This window comes from Panthera pardus, unplaced genomic scaffold (assembly GCF_024362965.1).
Source record: "Panthera pardus isolate Hobbes unplaced genomic scaffold, ASM2436296v1 HiC_scaffold_20, whole genome shotgun sequence".
Classification (NCBI taxonomy): domain Eukaryota; kingdom Metazoa; phylum Chordata; class Mammalia; order Carnivora; family Felidae; genus Panthera; species Panthera pardus.
In genome coordinates this window covers 55,784,014-55,798,328 of record NW_026526766.1, presented here as the reverse complement: position 1 = coordinate 55,798,328, position 14,315 = coordinate 55,784,014, and the positions used below count along the sequence as shown (strand labels likewise).

General features: G+C 39.3%; 1 protein-coding gene across 1 annotated transcript in view; it reads right to left on the bottom strand.

The window, feature by feature from the left end:
• The window catches only part of UBAP1 (ubiquitin associated protein 1), a 61,655-nt gene that overhangs the window by 17,399 nt on the left and 29,941 nt on the right, over positions 1 to 14,315 (bottom strand). Inside the window, 1 exon segment of the mRNA XM_053908057.1 lies at positions 10,404 to 10,444. Coding sequence (XP_053764032.1) covers positions 10,404 to 10,437 — 34 coding nt within the window. The 5' untranslated portion in view covers positions 10,438 to 10,444.

Genomic DNA, 14,315 nt, shown 5'->3' with positions numbered 1-14,315 from the left:
TAGAAAATATGAGCAAAAAACTTTATTATTTGTTTTGCTATACTCTTACATCTAGGATACAACATTAAGTTATGCTAGCCTAAAACCAGAAGTTAGAGAGTTGCTTCTCTGACTGCTTACCTTCTCCTGACCCTAGATCTCCGTGCAGGGAGGAAATCCTACCTGAGCCTACTTGACCTTATAAGGGTTTATTTTCTATTATACTTAGCGAAAGAGCCAAAGTACTCACAGAAGCCTAAAAGGCCTCCCCAAAGCCCACTATCCCTCTGCCCTCAACTGTCTGTCGCCTCTAACTACACTAAATCAAGGTGATTCTCTGTCCCTCAACCATGACAGAGTCAAATCTACCTCAAAAATTCTGCAGTGGCTGCTCCCTTTATCTGGACTGTTCTCTTAGATATCCACATGACTTATTCCTTTGTCTCCTTCAAGTCTTTGTTCAAATGTCACTTTCTCAGTGACGCTTACTCTGACCATCCTATTTAAAGTTCCTATATGACCCTCACTGCAGTACTCCCATGTTACTATCTATCTTTTCCTCCACAGCACTTAGTACCTTCTAACATATTATTCATTTTTAAATTATATTTATTGTCTGTCTGGCCCAGTGGAATGTAAGTAAGCTCCTTGCAGGTAAGTATGTAAGTCTATTTTATTCACTGATACTGTCTCAAAACATACACATATTAGGCACTTCATAAATACTGAATTAATGATAGAACCTCCACAAGAGAATCTCCTTGACTAGATTTCTCTACTTCAGAAAGAATCATTTTTAATTAATACAAGGAATTACTCTACATTTTTTTAAGACTATATTCTGGAGCAGATGTGGAAATATTCAAGAACCACAACACTTATGAAAAAAGGAAAACCAGACCAGACCATGGGAATCAGAACAGGATTATCAGGAGACATAAGCCATATACAACTGAACTGCTTTAACTCCCTAAAGGTTCTCTGCCTAATAGCTGAATCATACAGAAAGACCAGGACATTATCACTGATTTATGGAGTCAGACAAAATGCGAGCAGCTCTTGTATGTAACTCTCACTAACTATACACTCCAAATTGTACATGGTTTCTTTTCTGGACCAGGTTTGGGGATAACTTACTGGCAGAACCATCACGGACAACAAAACAGTTGATAAAATTAATTCTGCTTTTTGACTATTAGTAGCTGTAAGGATTGCTTCTGGGCCTCACACTAGACAGTAGTGTATTTTCTTGAGTGCTCATGGACAGAATAAGACAATTAAACCTCTTCCATGAAGATGCCTTCTCTCCCTTTCTAAAAATTGATAGATTTCAAGACTTAACAAGCTCAAGATGTAGCTATAATCTTGTCATCATTCCCATTTCCTCAGGTAAATACTGCTCTGATACACCTGACACCCTCCATCAGGAAGAAGGTCCCTGCTCCCGCCCTTGGGAGCTAGAGTTTCTAACATATCTTCTATCCAGAATTAAAACATTTTATGCATCTCCCACTCAGCTAGCAAATTAAATTCAAAACCGTGTCCAATTTAACAATTTTTCTGGGGAATAGTTTCCTAGTGGGTCATACTTTTTTTTTTTTTTTTAACGTTTTATTTTTATTTTTGGGACAGAGAGAGACAGAGCATGAACAGGGGAGGGGCAGAGAGAGAGGGAGACACAGAATCAGAAGCAGGCTCCAGGCTCCGAGCCATCAGCCCAGAGCCTGACGCGGGGCTCGAACTCACGGACCGTGAGATGGTGACCTGAGCTAAAGTCGGATGCTTAACCGACTGAGCCACCCAGGCGCCCCTGGGTCATACTTTTAAAAGTACTGTTTTCTCAGATGGCAATGCCTGTCACATTCCCACCCCTTTCTACTTGATTATTTCTAGTCCTTTAAGAATGAGCTTTACAACTCCCTTCTCAATCTCAGAACACCCAGTTTACACCAGCACCTCAGGTTGTACTACTGTGTTAAGTTTCCTTATATTCCGCCTAGAGACTGTGAGTGAGAATCTGAGTGTCCTCTAAGAAGGGATAAAAATGTTTCAAATTTATACCTCCCAATCTCAGAGTAATATCTGGCAGAAGACATGCTCAATAAAGTAAAAAACAAAGAATACATAGTCTTATGCTTCTTTCATATTTAATTCTCACCCCCATGCTAATTCACATTCAATTAATATTTATTAAAATTCAAAGTAATTTACCAAAACTGGCAAGGCTAGTCACAGAAATGTACCAGGTACCCCCACCCCTCAAAAAACTATCAGGTATCATCATAGCTTGCCAACAAAACCAAGTATTGGTTACAACACTAAAACTCTGTCACTTACAAAATTCTTTATATTATAGAGATTAAAAGGAAAGTTGTATCTAATTTTAAAAACTGGGAGGGAGGGCATCTGGGTGGCTCATCCAGTTGACTCCTGGCTTCAGCTTAGGTCATGATCGATCCCATGTGGGACGTGGAGCCTGCTTAAGATTCTCTCTCTCCCCCTCTGCATCTCTCCCCTGCTTGCTCTCTCTAATAAATAATAATAAATTTATCTGCCCTCCATGAACACAGGTGCTCAAATTTTCCTGAAAGTTAAATTTTAACTTTAGCTAGTATCCTGATTAACTGGAAACAAAGTTGAAACTAGTGTTTTCTAAGAAGCACTGGAAAGATTTACAGTCAAACTAACAATCACAAAATTAAGTCTTTTGTTTAACAATGTTTATTCATTCAGGGGAGCCTGGGTGGCTCAATCAGTAAAGTATCCAACTTCGGCTCAGGTCATGATCTCACAGTTCATAAGTTCAAGTCTTGCATCAAGTTCTCTGTTGTCAGCACCCCAGAGGCCACTTCAGATCCTCTGTCCCCCCTTTCTTCCTTCCCCTCCCCCACTCTCTCTCTCTCAAAAATAAACATTAAAAAAAAAGAATGTTTATTCATTCCAAGTAGGTTTATATAACACACACACTGAAAAAAATCCTATCCATAATATACAAGCATATATGATATATAAATATAAGAAAACTCATCCACACGAAAAGTAACAAAAAAAAATCTTTTTAAATGTTTTGCTATTTGAGAGAGACAGTGCGTGATCGGGGCAGGGGCAGAAACACACAGATACAGAATATAAAGCAGGCTCCAGGCTCTGAGCTGTCAGCACAGAGCCCAATGTGGGGCTCAAACCAATGAACCGTGAGATCATGACCTGAGCTGAATTCTGAAGCTTAACTGACTGAGGCCACCCAGGCGCCCCCTAACAAAATTTTCTTAAGTGAACAGTTCTGTTAGGGCACCTGGCTGGCTCGGTGTAATGTGTAACTCTTGACCTCAAGGGAGAGATTACTTAAAAATAAAATCGTTTGAGGGGTGCCTGGATGGCTCAGTTGTATGAGCGCCTAACTCTTGGTTTCAGCTCAGGTCATGATCCCAGGGTCATGGATTGAGCCCCGAGCTAGGCTCCATGTTGAGTGTGGAGGCTGCTTAGGATTCTCTCTCTCTCCCCCTGTGTCCCTCTCCCCAGCTCATGCTCTCTCTCTCTAAAAAAAAAAAAAAAAATTTTTAATGAAATCTTTTAGAGACACCTGGCTGGCTCAGTCGGTTGAGTGTCCAACTTCAGCTCAGGTCATGATCTCAGAGTTTGTGAGTTCGAGCCCCACATCGGGCTCTGTGCTGACAGCTCATGCCTGGAGCCTGCTTTGGATGCTCTGTCTCCCTCTCTCACTGCCCCACCCCTGCTCACGTTCGCTCTGTCTCTGTCTCTCAAAAATGAATAAATGTTAAAAAAAAATTTGTTTAACGAAACCTTTTTATAAATAAGTATCTTTTTTAAAAGGGCATTTAAAGAGATGGCAACAAAGCAAACAACCCTTTAACGAATATATCAAAATATGTATTTCTCATTTCTCAATACATCTTTTTTTTTTTTAATTTTTTTTTTTTTAACGTTTATTTATTTTTGAGACAGAGAGAGACAGAGCATGAACAGGGCAGGGGCAGAGAGAGAGGGAGACACAGAATCTGAAACAGGCTCCAGGCTCTGAGCTGTCAGCACAGAGCCCGACGCGGGGCTCGAACTCACGGACCGCGAGATTGTGACCTGAGCCGAAGTCGGCCGCTTAACCGACTGAGCCACCCAGGTGCCCCTACATCTTATTTTTTAAATAGATTCAATAAAAGTTAACTACAGAGAATTAAACACTATGACTAATAATTTTCCAGCTTACACCAAATACTTTTTACTTTCAGTCTTTTTTTTTTCATGTTTATTTATTTATTTTGAGAGAGAGCATAAGCAAGGGAGGGGCAGAGACAGAAGGAGAGACAGAATCCCAAACAGGCTCCACACCGTCAGCACAGACTCCAATGTGGTGATCAAACCCATAAACCGTGAAATCATGATCTGAGCCAAAACCAAGAGTCCCACACTTAAGCTACCTAGGCACCCCTTTCAGCATTTATTACTGAATATCTTTCTTTTTCTGAGTATCTTTCTAAAATGTCTGGGCCTGTTTTCTTAAAATTTAGTTTAGAAAAAGAAAATTAAGTATATCTGTGATGACTGCGGCTGTGGCAGTTCCCTGAAGTCAGGTCCTGTATCGCTTTGCATTATGCCACAGAAGAGACCGGGCTGAAAATGTAGTATATCTCAGGATAAATTCTGGGAAGACTTCATTGTGTTTTCTTTCTTTCTCAATTGCTGATATACTGGTGATCCTGTGACCTGCCTGTTTCCCTGAAACAAAGTTACAATTCCAGGGAGGAGGTGGGATGAATTCTTAATGGAGGATAGAAACTGGATTATGCTTAATTCAGGTCTTACTGTAAACTCAAATTGAGGATTAAAATTTAAGTTTTTGAAAAAGAAGAACAGTAAAGACCAAACTTAAAATTAAGTGAAAAACACAATTCCATGACTGGGTATCACTACCTTAAAGCTGTGAAGTTGGCTTTAAAATTAGACACATGGACAGATAAATAGACACACACGTATACAGACACACATTAAAATTATACAGATATCTGCTATAGGATATGAAGTCACAATAAATGTTACTCACACCCTAACAACAACAGCCAGACAACCTACAAAATCAGCTTTTAAATACAGAGTGTCTGGCATTCAATCAAAAACAAGACACACAAAGAAGCAAAAAATGTAACCCATCATTAAGAGAGGAAGCAGTCATCAGACCCAAACTGAGTGATGGCCAATATATTGAAAGTATCAGAAAGGTGGTGAACATGTGTTAGCAGATGAGGAATTTCAATAAAAGGCAGAAATATAAAGAGACAAAACAATAATGCTAGAAGTGAAAAATGCTGTATCAGAAAAGAAAATCTTTGACAGTTCATAACCAGGCTACAGGGATAATCAGAAGACAATACTTAGCAGAGAAAACAATCAGAGAACCTGAGGTTAGGTCAAAAGAAATTAACCAAATTGAAACACAAAGGAAAAGAAAAAAGAAAAAAATGGAACAAAGCCTTAAGAAAGCTTTAGGAGTATCAAACAGCCTAATATGTGTATGATTAGAGTTTCAAAGGTAAGAGAGAAACAATGGGGCAGAAAAATTTAAAAGAGATAATGGCTTGCAAATTTTCCCAAAGTGATAAAAGACATCCACCCACAGATCCAAAAAGTTTAGCTAACTTCAAGCAGGATAAATACACAGAAAATCACACCAAGGCACATCATGGTCAGATTGTTAAAAACAAAGAGAAAATCTTGAAAGAAGGTGGGGAGCAACAATGATTAAATGATGGCCAATTTCTCTACATTACACTGTAAAGCATAGCTGATCAACTTTTGAAACAATTTAAATCTTTTTTTTTAATGTTTATTTATTTTTGAGAGAGAGAGCGCAAGCAGAGGAGGGGCAGAGAGAGAGAGAGACACAGAATCTGAAGCAGGTTCCAGGCTCTGAGCTGTCAGCACAGAGCCCGACATGGGGCTCAAACCCACCAACTGCGAGATCATGACCTGCGCAAAGTAGGACACTTAACTGACTGAGCCACCCCGGCGCCCCAACTTTTGAAACAATTTAAAATAAAATACCTTTCTCTATACCTCAGCAAGAAAAAGATGTCAATATCCTGGTAGAAATTAAACCAAGGGCAAAATGAACCTCCCTTAAAAACTAGCTAACTAGGGGCACCGGGGTGGCTCAGTCAGTTAAACTTCTGACCAGCTCAGGTCATGATCTCACAGTTCAGGAGTTCGAGCCCCAAATCGGGCTCACAGCCCACTTCAGATCTTCTGTCTCCCTCTCTCTCTGCCCCTCCCCAGCTTACACATGCTCTCTCTCTCTCAAAAATAAAGATTGTAAAAAAAAATTTTTTTTAATTTAAAAAAAGAAAAATAAATTAGCTAAGGGCACCTAGCTGGCTTAGTCAGTTGAGCACTGTGACTCTTGATCTCTAGGTTATGAGTTTGAGCCCCATGTTGGGTGCAGAAAGAGTTTAAAAATAAAATCTTTAAAAAAAAAAGTTAGCTAAGTAAATGGTCATAAATAGGATACCCTGGCATTTCAAAGGAGAGAGTTTAGTTTCATTAAGTTATATCTTATTATACAGACTTCTTTTTTTCTAAATTAGAATCTCAGGGCATTTTCCCAGATAGTAAAAGAATAATTTTTGTTCGTTGAAACATTTTTAAAAGCCCTTTAAAAGTCGTTTCTGGAAAATAACTTTTTTCTTGGATGAAACAAGTGGAAAATGAGTTAAAAACTAAAGGGGATTAACATTGTAAAGCACCAGGCTCCAGGAAAAGCCTGATTTACACTGACCCAAGGGTTTGCAATTTACATATTCTAAGAACAATATTTTTTAATTTTTTTTAACGTTTATTTATTTTTGAGAGACAGAGCTCAAGAGGGGGAGGGGCAGAGGAGAGAGGAAGGCACAGAAACTGAAGCAGACTCCAGGCTCTGAGCTGTCAGTACAGAGCCCGATGTGGGGTTTGAACCCATGAACTCTGAGATCATGACCTGAGCCAAAGTCAGACGCTTAACCGACTGAGCCACCCAGGCACCCCTAATGTTTATTTATTTTTGAGAGAAAGTGTACAAGCAGGAGGGGCAGAGAGAGAGAGGAAGACAGAGGATCTGAAGCAGGCTGTGTGCACTGACAGCAGAGAGCGTGATGTGGGGCTTGAGCTCCCAAATTGCAAGATCATGACCTGAGCTAAAATCGGGCACTTAACCAACTGAGCCACCCAGGCACCCCTATAGGAACAATAGTTTTAAAAGTCTTTGAGAATTGTTTACATCTCTTATTCTGTTATTTAGGGATATGTAATTATTAATGACAGTGGAAGAAGTTCAACCTCAGTTGAAAAAAACAAACTTGAAGGTAAGTTAAATACCAGTCATAAGACAGCATAGCAAAAAAATCTAGTCAACTCAAATATTTGAAAAGAAAAAAAAAAAAACTATTTAATATCCAGTCACAAGAGCAGATGCTACCTCCTGTCCACACCCCAAAATGCCCCTGGAAGAATTACACACACACACATACCCACTAACCCCAATGGGCCAGTCAGATAATACCTAACTTAGGGAGAATCAATCCACAGGCCTATAAGCTAGGCTGTGCCAATCAGATTCTCCCTTGGCCAAAAGACAGAAAAACTTCAGCTATATGATGCTAGCTGCTTAAACAGAAAGATCAAGTACCAAGCAACACCATATGGGGGGAGGGGGTGCATTTCTGGCCCTATGCACTCTATACAAGTAGGCAAGTAGGCCAAGAAAGCAAGTCTATTAAGAGAAGAACAAAAATGGAGCACACCCGCAGAGAAAAGCAGTAAGGAAAGGCTATGTAGCCTTCTGAGAGATGGGAGCAGATGCCTTAGTTTCCTGGCTTTCTGATTTGTAAGGCCAAGCTGAACTTGATTTCCCACACTCAGCTACCTACAAGACTGCCTACTCCCATTTTTTTTTTTTTTTTTTGCCTATTTCCTTTAATTTCTATTCCTTAAACTACATGATATCTAAAAATAAGACTCTTTACTCTAAAAACTCAACGAAAGCAATGGAAATTCAGGTAGGAACTCAGCAGTTTAAAGCAGAAGAAGCTGAAGAGAGAAAGAGAAAATCTATTCTCAAATTTTATTCCAAATATTTTGCTTAATAAAATTTTGGTGAGGAATGCAAGGTGATGGAGGACTTTCTAAAAAACAAGTCTTTACTGATCAGGTAACTTCAAAATTAGAATCTTCTCTCTGGATTGTTTAGCTGAAACACATAATCTGGAGTCCATCTTATTTTCACTCCAGTCAAAAAGGATTTCCTAAAGAGCCAAGATATATAACTTGTCTTTTGAAATAAGGTAAGTTAAAATTTTTCTTTTTTGCTATTTTCTCCCCTAGGTCTTTCCTCTGTCATTTGCTGTCCTCTTTTTTCTTGAAAAAAGCTATCCAGAAGCAACTTCAGATCTGCCTCTCTACTATCATCCAAATACTACAAAAGTGCCACATAATAATCCTTAAATAATACAAAATAGGTTACCTGGCAGATCTGATGCCCCACCTGCTACACAGAATGCAAATTCCAGAGTCTGAATGACTTAACTCCAAAAGGATTTAACAAAACATATACAAGTGATGCATGTAAGGATAAACACAACAGTAATTCAAAATATTAAACTCTTGTGTAAAATATACTAGCAAGTTAGAACCCCAGTGACTGCTCCAGCACCCTGACTCAGCTGATACTAACAAGCAACCATTTGTACATCAGAAGAGCATACCAACACATGTTGCCATGCCGTCTGGCAAACCATTCTTACAATGACATGATTTTAAAAATGGAAAATCAGCTTTAAAAACCTACTTAAATTAACGGTGTTGTCTGGATATTTCTGTTGTTTAATTCTACTATATGAAAAGAGGGTCTAATTTTAACTTCTTAGGCATCTCTATTCCTCCCAAATGCATATAATAAAGCTTACTAATGTATTCAATTTTGGAAAGTCATATCTTAGAAAAGGATGACAGGGGCACCTGGGTGGCTCAGTCGGCTGGGTGTCCGACTTCAGCTCAGGTCTGATCTCACCATTCATGGGTTCTAGCCCCACATCAAGCTCTGTGCTAACAGCTCAGAGCCTGGAGCCCTCTTCAGATTCTGTGTCTCCCTCTCTCTCTAAGCCTCCCCCACTCACATTCTGTATCTCTCTCAAAAATAAATAAACATTAAGAAAAAAAATTTTTTTTTAAATAACAAACTATTATGGGGCATCTGGGTGGCTCAGTCGGTTAAGCGTCTGACTTCAGCTCAGGTCATGATCTCGTGGTTTGTGAGTTTGAGCCCCACGTCGGGCTCTGTGCTGATGGCTCAGAACCTGGGGCCTGCTTCAGATTCTGTGTCTCCCTCTCTCTCTGCCCCTCCCCTGCTCATGCTCTGTCTCTGTCTCTGAATCATAAATAAACGTAAAAAAAAAATTTTTTTTTTAATGATAAACTATTAGTTTCTTTTTAATTAAAAAAAAATTTTTTTAATGTTTGTTTTTGAGAGAGAGAGAGAGAGAGACAGAGCATGACAGCGGAGGGGCACAGAGAGAGGGAGACACAGAACTCAAAGCAGGCTCCAGACTCCGTGCTGTCAGAGCAAAGCCTGACGTGGGGCGCGAACCCACGAACTGCGAGATCATGACCTGCGCAGAAGTCGGACGCCCAACTGACTGAGTCACCCAGGCACCCCCATATTTTAAAATTTTTTTTAATGTTGATTTATTTTTAAGAGAGCGAGCGAGCGAGCGTGCACACAAGCAGGGAAGGGGCAGAGAGGGAGGGAGACAGAATCCAAAGCAGGCTCCAGACACAGGGCTCCAACTCAAGAGCCGTGAGATCATGATCTGAGCCCAAGTCAGATGTGTAACTGACTGAGCCACCCAGGTGCCCCAGATGATAAACGATTAGTTTCAAATGCAAAACTGTAATTACTACTACTGACATTCCTGTAATTACTGATCCGCTGATCATGGTTTATTTGTAGTAATTACTTCCTATTATTGTGGGACAGGAAGGATGAGGGGATGGACACTAAACCAAACCATTATTAAGTATTAACTAAAGATTCAGAATTTTTCACATTTGAGATGGCAAAGAACTATGACCACGGGATAAGAAAGGGAATGGTAACTACTTCAAAATACTGCTGAAGAACAATAAAAATAGATAGGCTCCCTATCCATCCCTGGTAATTTTAAGTACAATAACCAGCGAGACTCTAAAGTTTAACTACCTACTTAAATACTAAATTACCTGAAATCCATTGGAATGTATATGCTACCCTGTTGTACAACTTTTTCTCAAGCTGCCCATTTAAATAAATAAAAAGGGGCACTTACTTAAACAATGCTAAGTGATTTCAAATCCTCTAATCAAATCATAACTTAAACCATTATATCTAACAGTCCACTTACCATGAAAATCTGCACCCAACTTCTTAGAAGCCATTTAGAACCTGAAAAGCAAAGAAATATTTTTAGGCACATGATACTCTGAGGGGATATAAACAAATTATAGGAATATTGAGACTATAGGGGCATCTGGGTGGCTCAGGGTTAAGGATCTGATTCTTTGATTTCGGCTCAGGTCATGATCTCACAATTTTGTGACAGAGATTTGCATGGGATTCTCTCCCTCTCTCTATCCCTTCCCCACTCATGCACGTGCTCTCTCTCTCTCAAAATAAACAAACATGAAAAGAAAAGAAAAGAAGAGAAAAGAAAAGAAAAGAAAAGAAAAGAAAAGAAAAGAAAAGAAAAGAAAAGAAAAGAATATTGAGACTACAAAAAAGAAATCAGAAGACTAAAAGGTTCCAGGACTGATACAGTCCTCAAATTTCTCAGCCCCAAAGTCTCAAAAAAGAAAGCAGAAAGGAAGAGATACTAGTTTTCTACAGAAAAGTTAACTATTTATAAAACTGCATGTTCTGAATATACTAAATATATGAGGAGAAAAGCATACTAACCTTTGACCAATTGATATGTGGACTACCAAAAGGAAATAATTACAAAGCATATACCTTCTTGATACAAACTACAAATATGTCAGTAATAGATTAAAAAAAGCATTTTTCAGTTATGCAAATATAGACCTTTTGCTGGCAACTAACTCTAACAGTAATTTCTTAAGCAGGGAATGAATTACATATAATCTTCTGTACAGTTTAATTAGTATAAAATTTTTCTAAATAAAAGAAAAATATCAAAACCACACATCTAGCTTAATATTACCTTTGCATTTTCAACCCCTATATAAGTAGGTATTAAGTCCTGTCTTACACAAATAATCTGAGCTCTTCAACCTAAAAGTTTATTGCCCTTGACATGATGTTTATACCTTTAACTTGCCTAAAACATAAGCAGGAAAAAAATTAAGGTTAGCTATACGAATTTATGGTCTTTGGTCTATTAACCTGCATTACAATACACTGAAAAGCATCATACTGAAAATAATCCATTTTCACTGAAAGTAAAAAAAAAAAAAAAAAAAAACCAAGTGTATTACACCTGTCTTGTGAAAATTATTCAAAATAGAATTAAAATCTGCACAGGATTTATTACATTTGTTTACTTTGAAATTGACAAGGGGATTTTAAAATTTACATGGAAAGGCAAAGAAAATAGAATACCCAAAATGATTCTCAAAAAGAAAAAGTTGGAGAACTTATCACCTAACTTCAAAGCTTACTATTAAGCTACAGTAATTAAGATTGTGGAAATGGCATAAGGATATCATACATCCCCAAAAAAGAGTCCAGAAATAGAGCCATACACATATAGCCAGTTGATTTTCAACAAAGGCACAAAAGCTTAAAGGGGAAAGGATCGTCTTCTCAACAAATGGTGCCAGACATTCATATGCAAAAAAATAAACCTTTATCCATACTTTGTATCATATATAAAAATTAATTCAGGGAAATGGGAAGATAGTGGCTCAGGGGTACAGGGTTTCTTTTTGGAGTGATGAAAATGTTCTAAGACTGATTGTGGTGGTGACTGGACTTTTTTTTTAATAGGAGGGTTTTTGTTTGTTTTTGAGAGAGAGAGAGAGAGAGCACATGCAAGGGGACGAGGGGCAGAGAGAGAGGACAGGATCTGAAGCGTGCTCTGCAGAGAGCCCAATGAGTGGCTTGAACTTCCTAAACCATGAGAACATGACCTGAGCCAGAATTCAGAAGCTTAAGCAACTGAGCCACCCAGGCACCCCCAGACTGTATACTTTAAGTGGATGAACTGTGGGGCACCTGGGTGGCTCAGTCGATCAAGCATCAGACTCTTGATTTCAGCTCAGGTCATGATCCCAGGGTTGTGGGATTGAGACCCGTATCGGGCTCTGCGTTGATTATGGAGACTGCTTAAGATTTTCTCTCTTCCTGGCCCTCTCCCCTGGTCTCTCTAAAATTAAAAAAAATGTTTTTAATTTAAAAAAAAATGCATGGTGCTCACTTCAGGAGCACATGTGCTTTAAAAAAAAAAAAAAAAAAAAAAAGGGTGACTTATACACAGTATCTGATACACCACAACCACACAGACAAATCTCAAATGTATCATGGTATATGAAAGAAGCCAGGATCAAAAGGTAACATATTATATGATTCTACTTACAATGAACTATAGGAATAAAAAAAAAATAGGGCTCCTGGGTGGCTCAGTCTGTTAAGCATCTGACTTCAACTCAGGTCATGATCTCACAGTTTGTGAGTTTGAGCCCTGCATTGGGCTCTGCGCTGACAGTTCAGAGCCTGCTTCAGATCCTCTGTGTCCTTCTCTCTCTGCCCCTCCCTTGTTTGCACTCTCTCTCAAAAATAAATAAACATTAAAAATAAATAAAATAGAGACTGTTTCTTTAAAAAACAAAAAAAGGAATAAAAAATAGGCAAGACTATAGGAATAAAAAAGTAATCTAACTACCAGGGACTATACAGGATAAAATGTATTACGTAAGGGGCACCTGGCTGGCTCATTCCGTACAGCATACGACTCTTGATCTTGGCCGAGGTGTCAAGTTTGAGCCCCGTGTTGGGTGTAGAGATTACTCAAAAATAAAATCTTTTTAAAAATTAATAAAATTTAGAGGTGCCTGGGTGGCTCAGTCAGTTAAGCATCCGAATCTTGATGTCAGCTCAGGTCTTGTCTCAGGATTGTGAGTTCAAGCCCCATGCTGGGCTACACACTGGGCATGAAGTCTACTTAAAAAAACTAAGGGGTGCCTGGGTGGCTCTGTCGGTTAAGCACCCAACTTCAGCTCAGGTCATGATCTCATAGTTCACAAGTTCAAGCACTGCGTTGGGCTCTGTGCTGACAGGAGCCTGGAGACTGCTTCAGATTCTGTGTCTCCCACTCTCTCTCTCTCTCTCTCTCTCTCTCTGCCCCTCCCCTGCTCACGCTCTCGCTCTCAAAAATAATTTTTTTAAAAAAGGCATTAAGGGGCACCTGGGTGGCTCAGTCGGTTGAGCGTCTGACTTCGGCTCAGGTCATGATTTCACGGTCCGTGGGTTCGAGCCCCGTGTCGGGCTCTGTGCTGACAGCTCAGAGCCTGGAGCCTGTTTCGGATTCTGTGTCTCCCTCTCTCTGACCCTCCCCCATTCATGCTCTGTCTCTCTCTGTCTCAAAAGTAAATAAACGTTAAAAAAAAAAAAAGGCATTAAAAAAACTAACTAAAAAATAAAATTACGAGCACCTGAGTGGCTCAGTCGGTTGAGCATCCGACTTCAGCTCAGGTCATGCATGATCTCATGGTTCGTGAGTTCAAGCACCACATCAGGCTCATTGCTGTCAGCACAGAGCCCACTTTGGATCCTCTGTCCCCCTCTCTCTCTGCCCCTCTCCAGTTCATGCTCTCTCTCAAAAATAAAATATTGTATAAATAAATAAATAATTTTTTAATTAAATTTTAGTAAAATTTTAAAATGTTTTAACCAAAGTGGATCCTCTAGGTGGTAGAACTTGAAATAATTCATGACATTTCTCTATGGCTTCTGAACAACATTCTATTGCAAACAGGTATAAAATTCATAATTTCTGGGGCACCAGGCTGGCTCGGTTGGAAGAGTGTGTGACTCTGATCCTAAGACTGCCAACTGAAGCCCTATATGTTGGGTGTAGAGATTACTTTAAAAATCTTTTTTTAAAAATTTGGGAACACCTGCATGGCTCAGTCAATTAAGCATTTGACTCTTGATTTTGGCTCAGATCATGATCTCATGGCTGGTGAGTTTGAGTCCCAAGTCGGGCTCTGCATTGACAGTGCAGAGGCTGCTTGGGATTCTCCCTCCCTCCCTCTCTCTCCTTGCCCTTCACCCACTCACTCTCTCAAAATAAATAAAC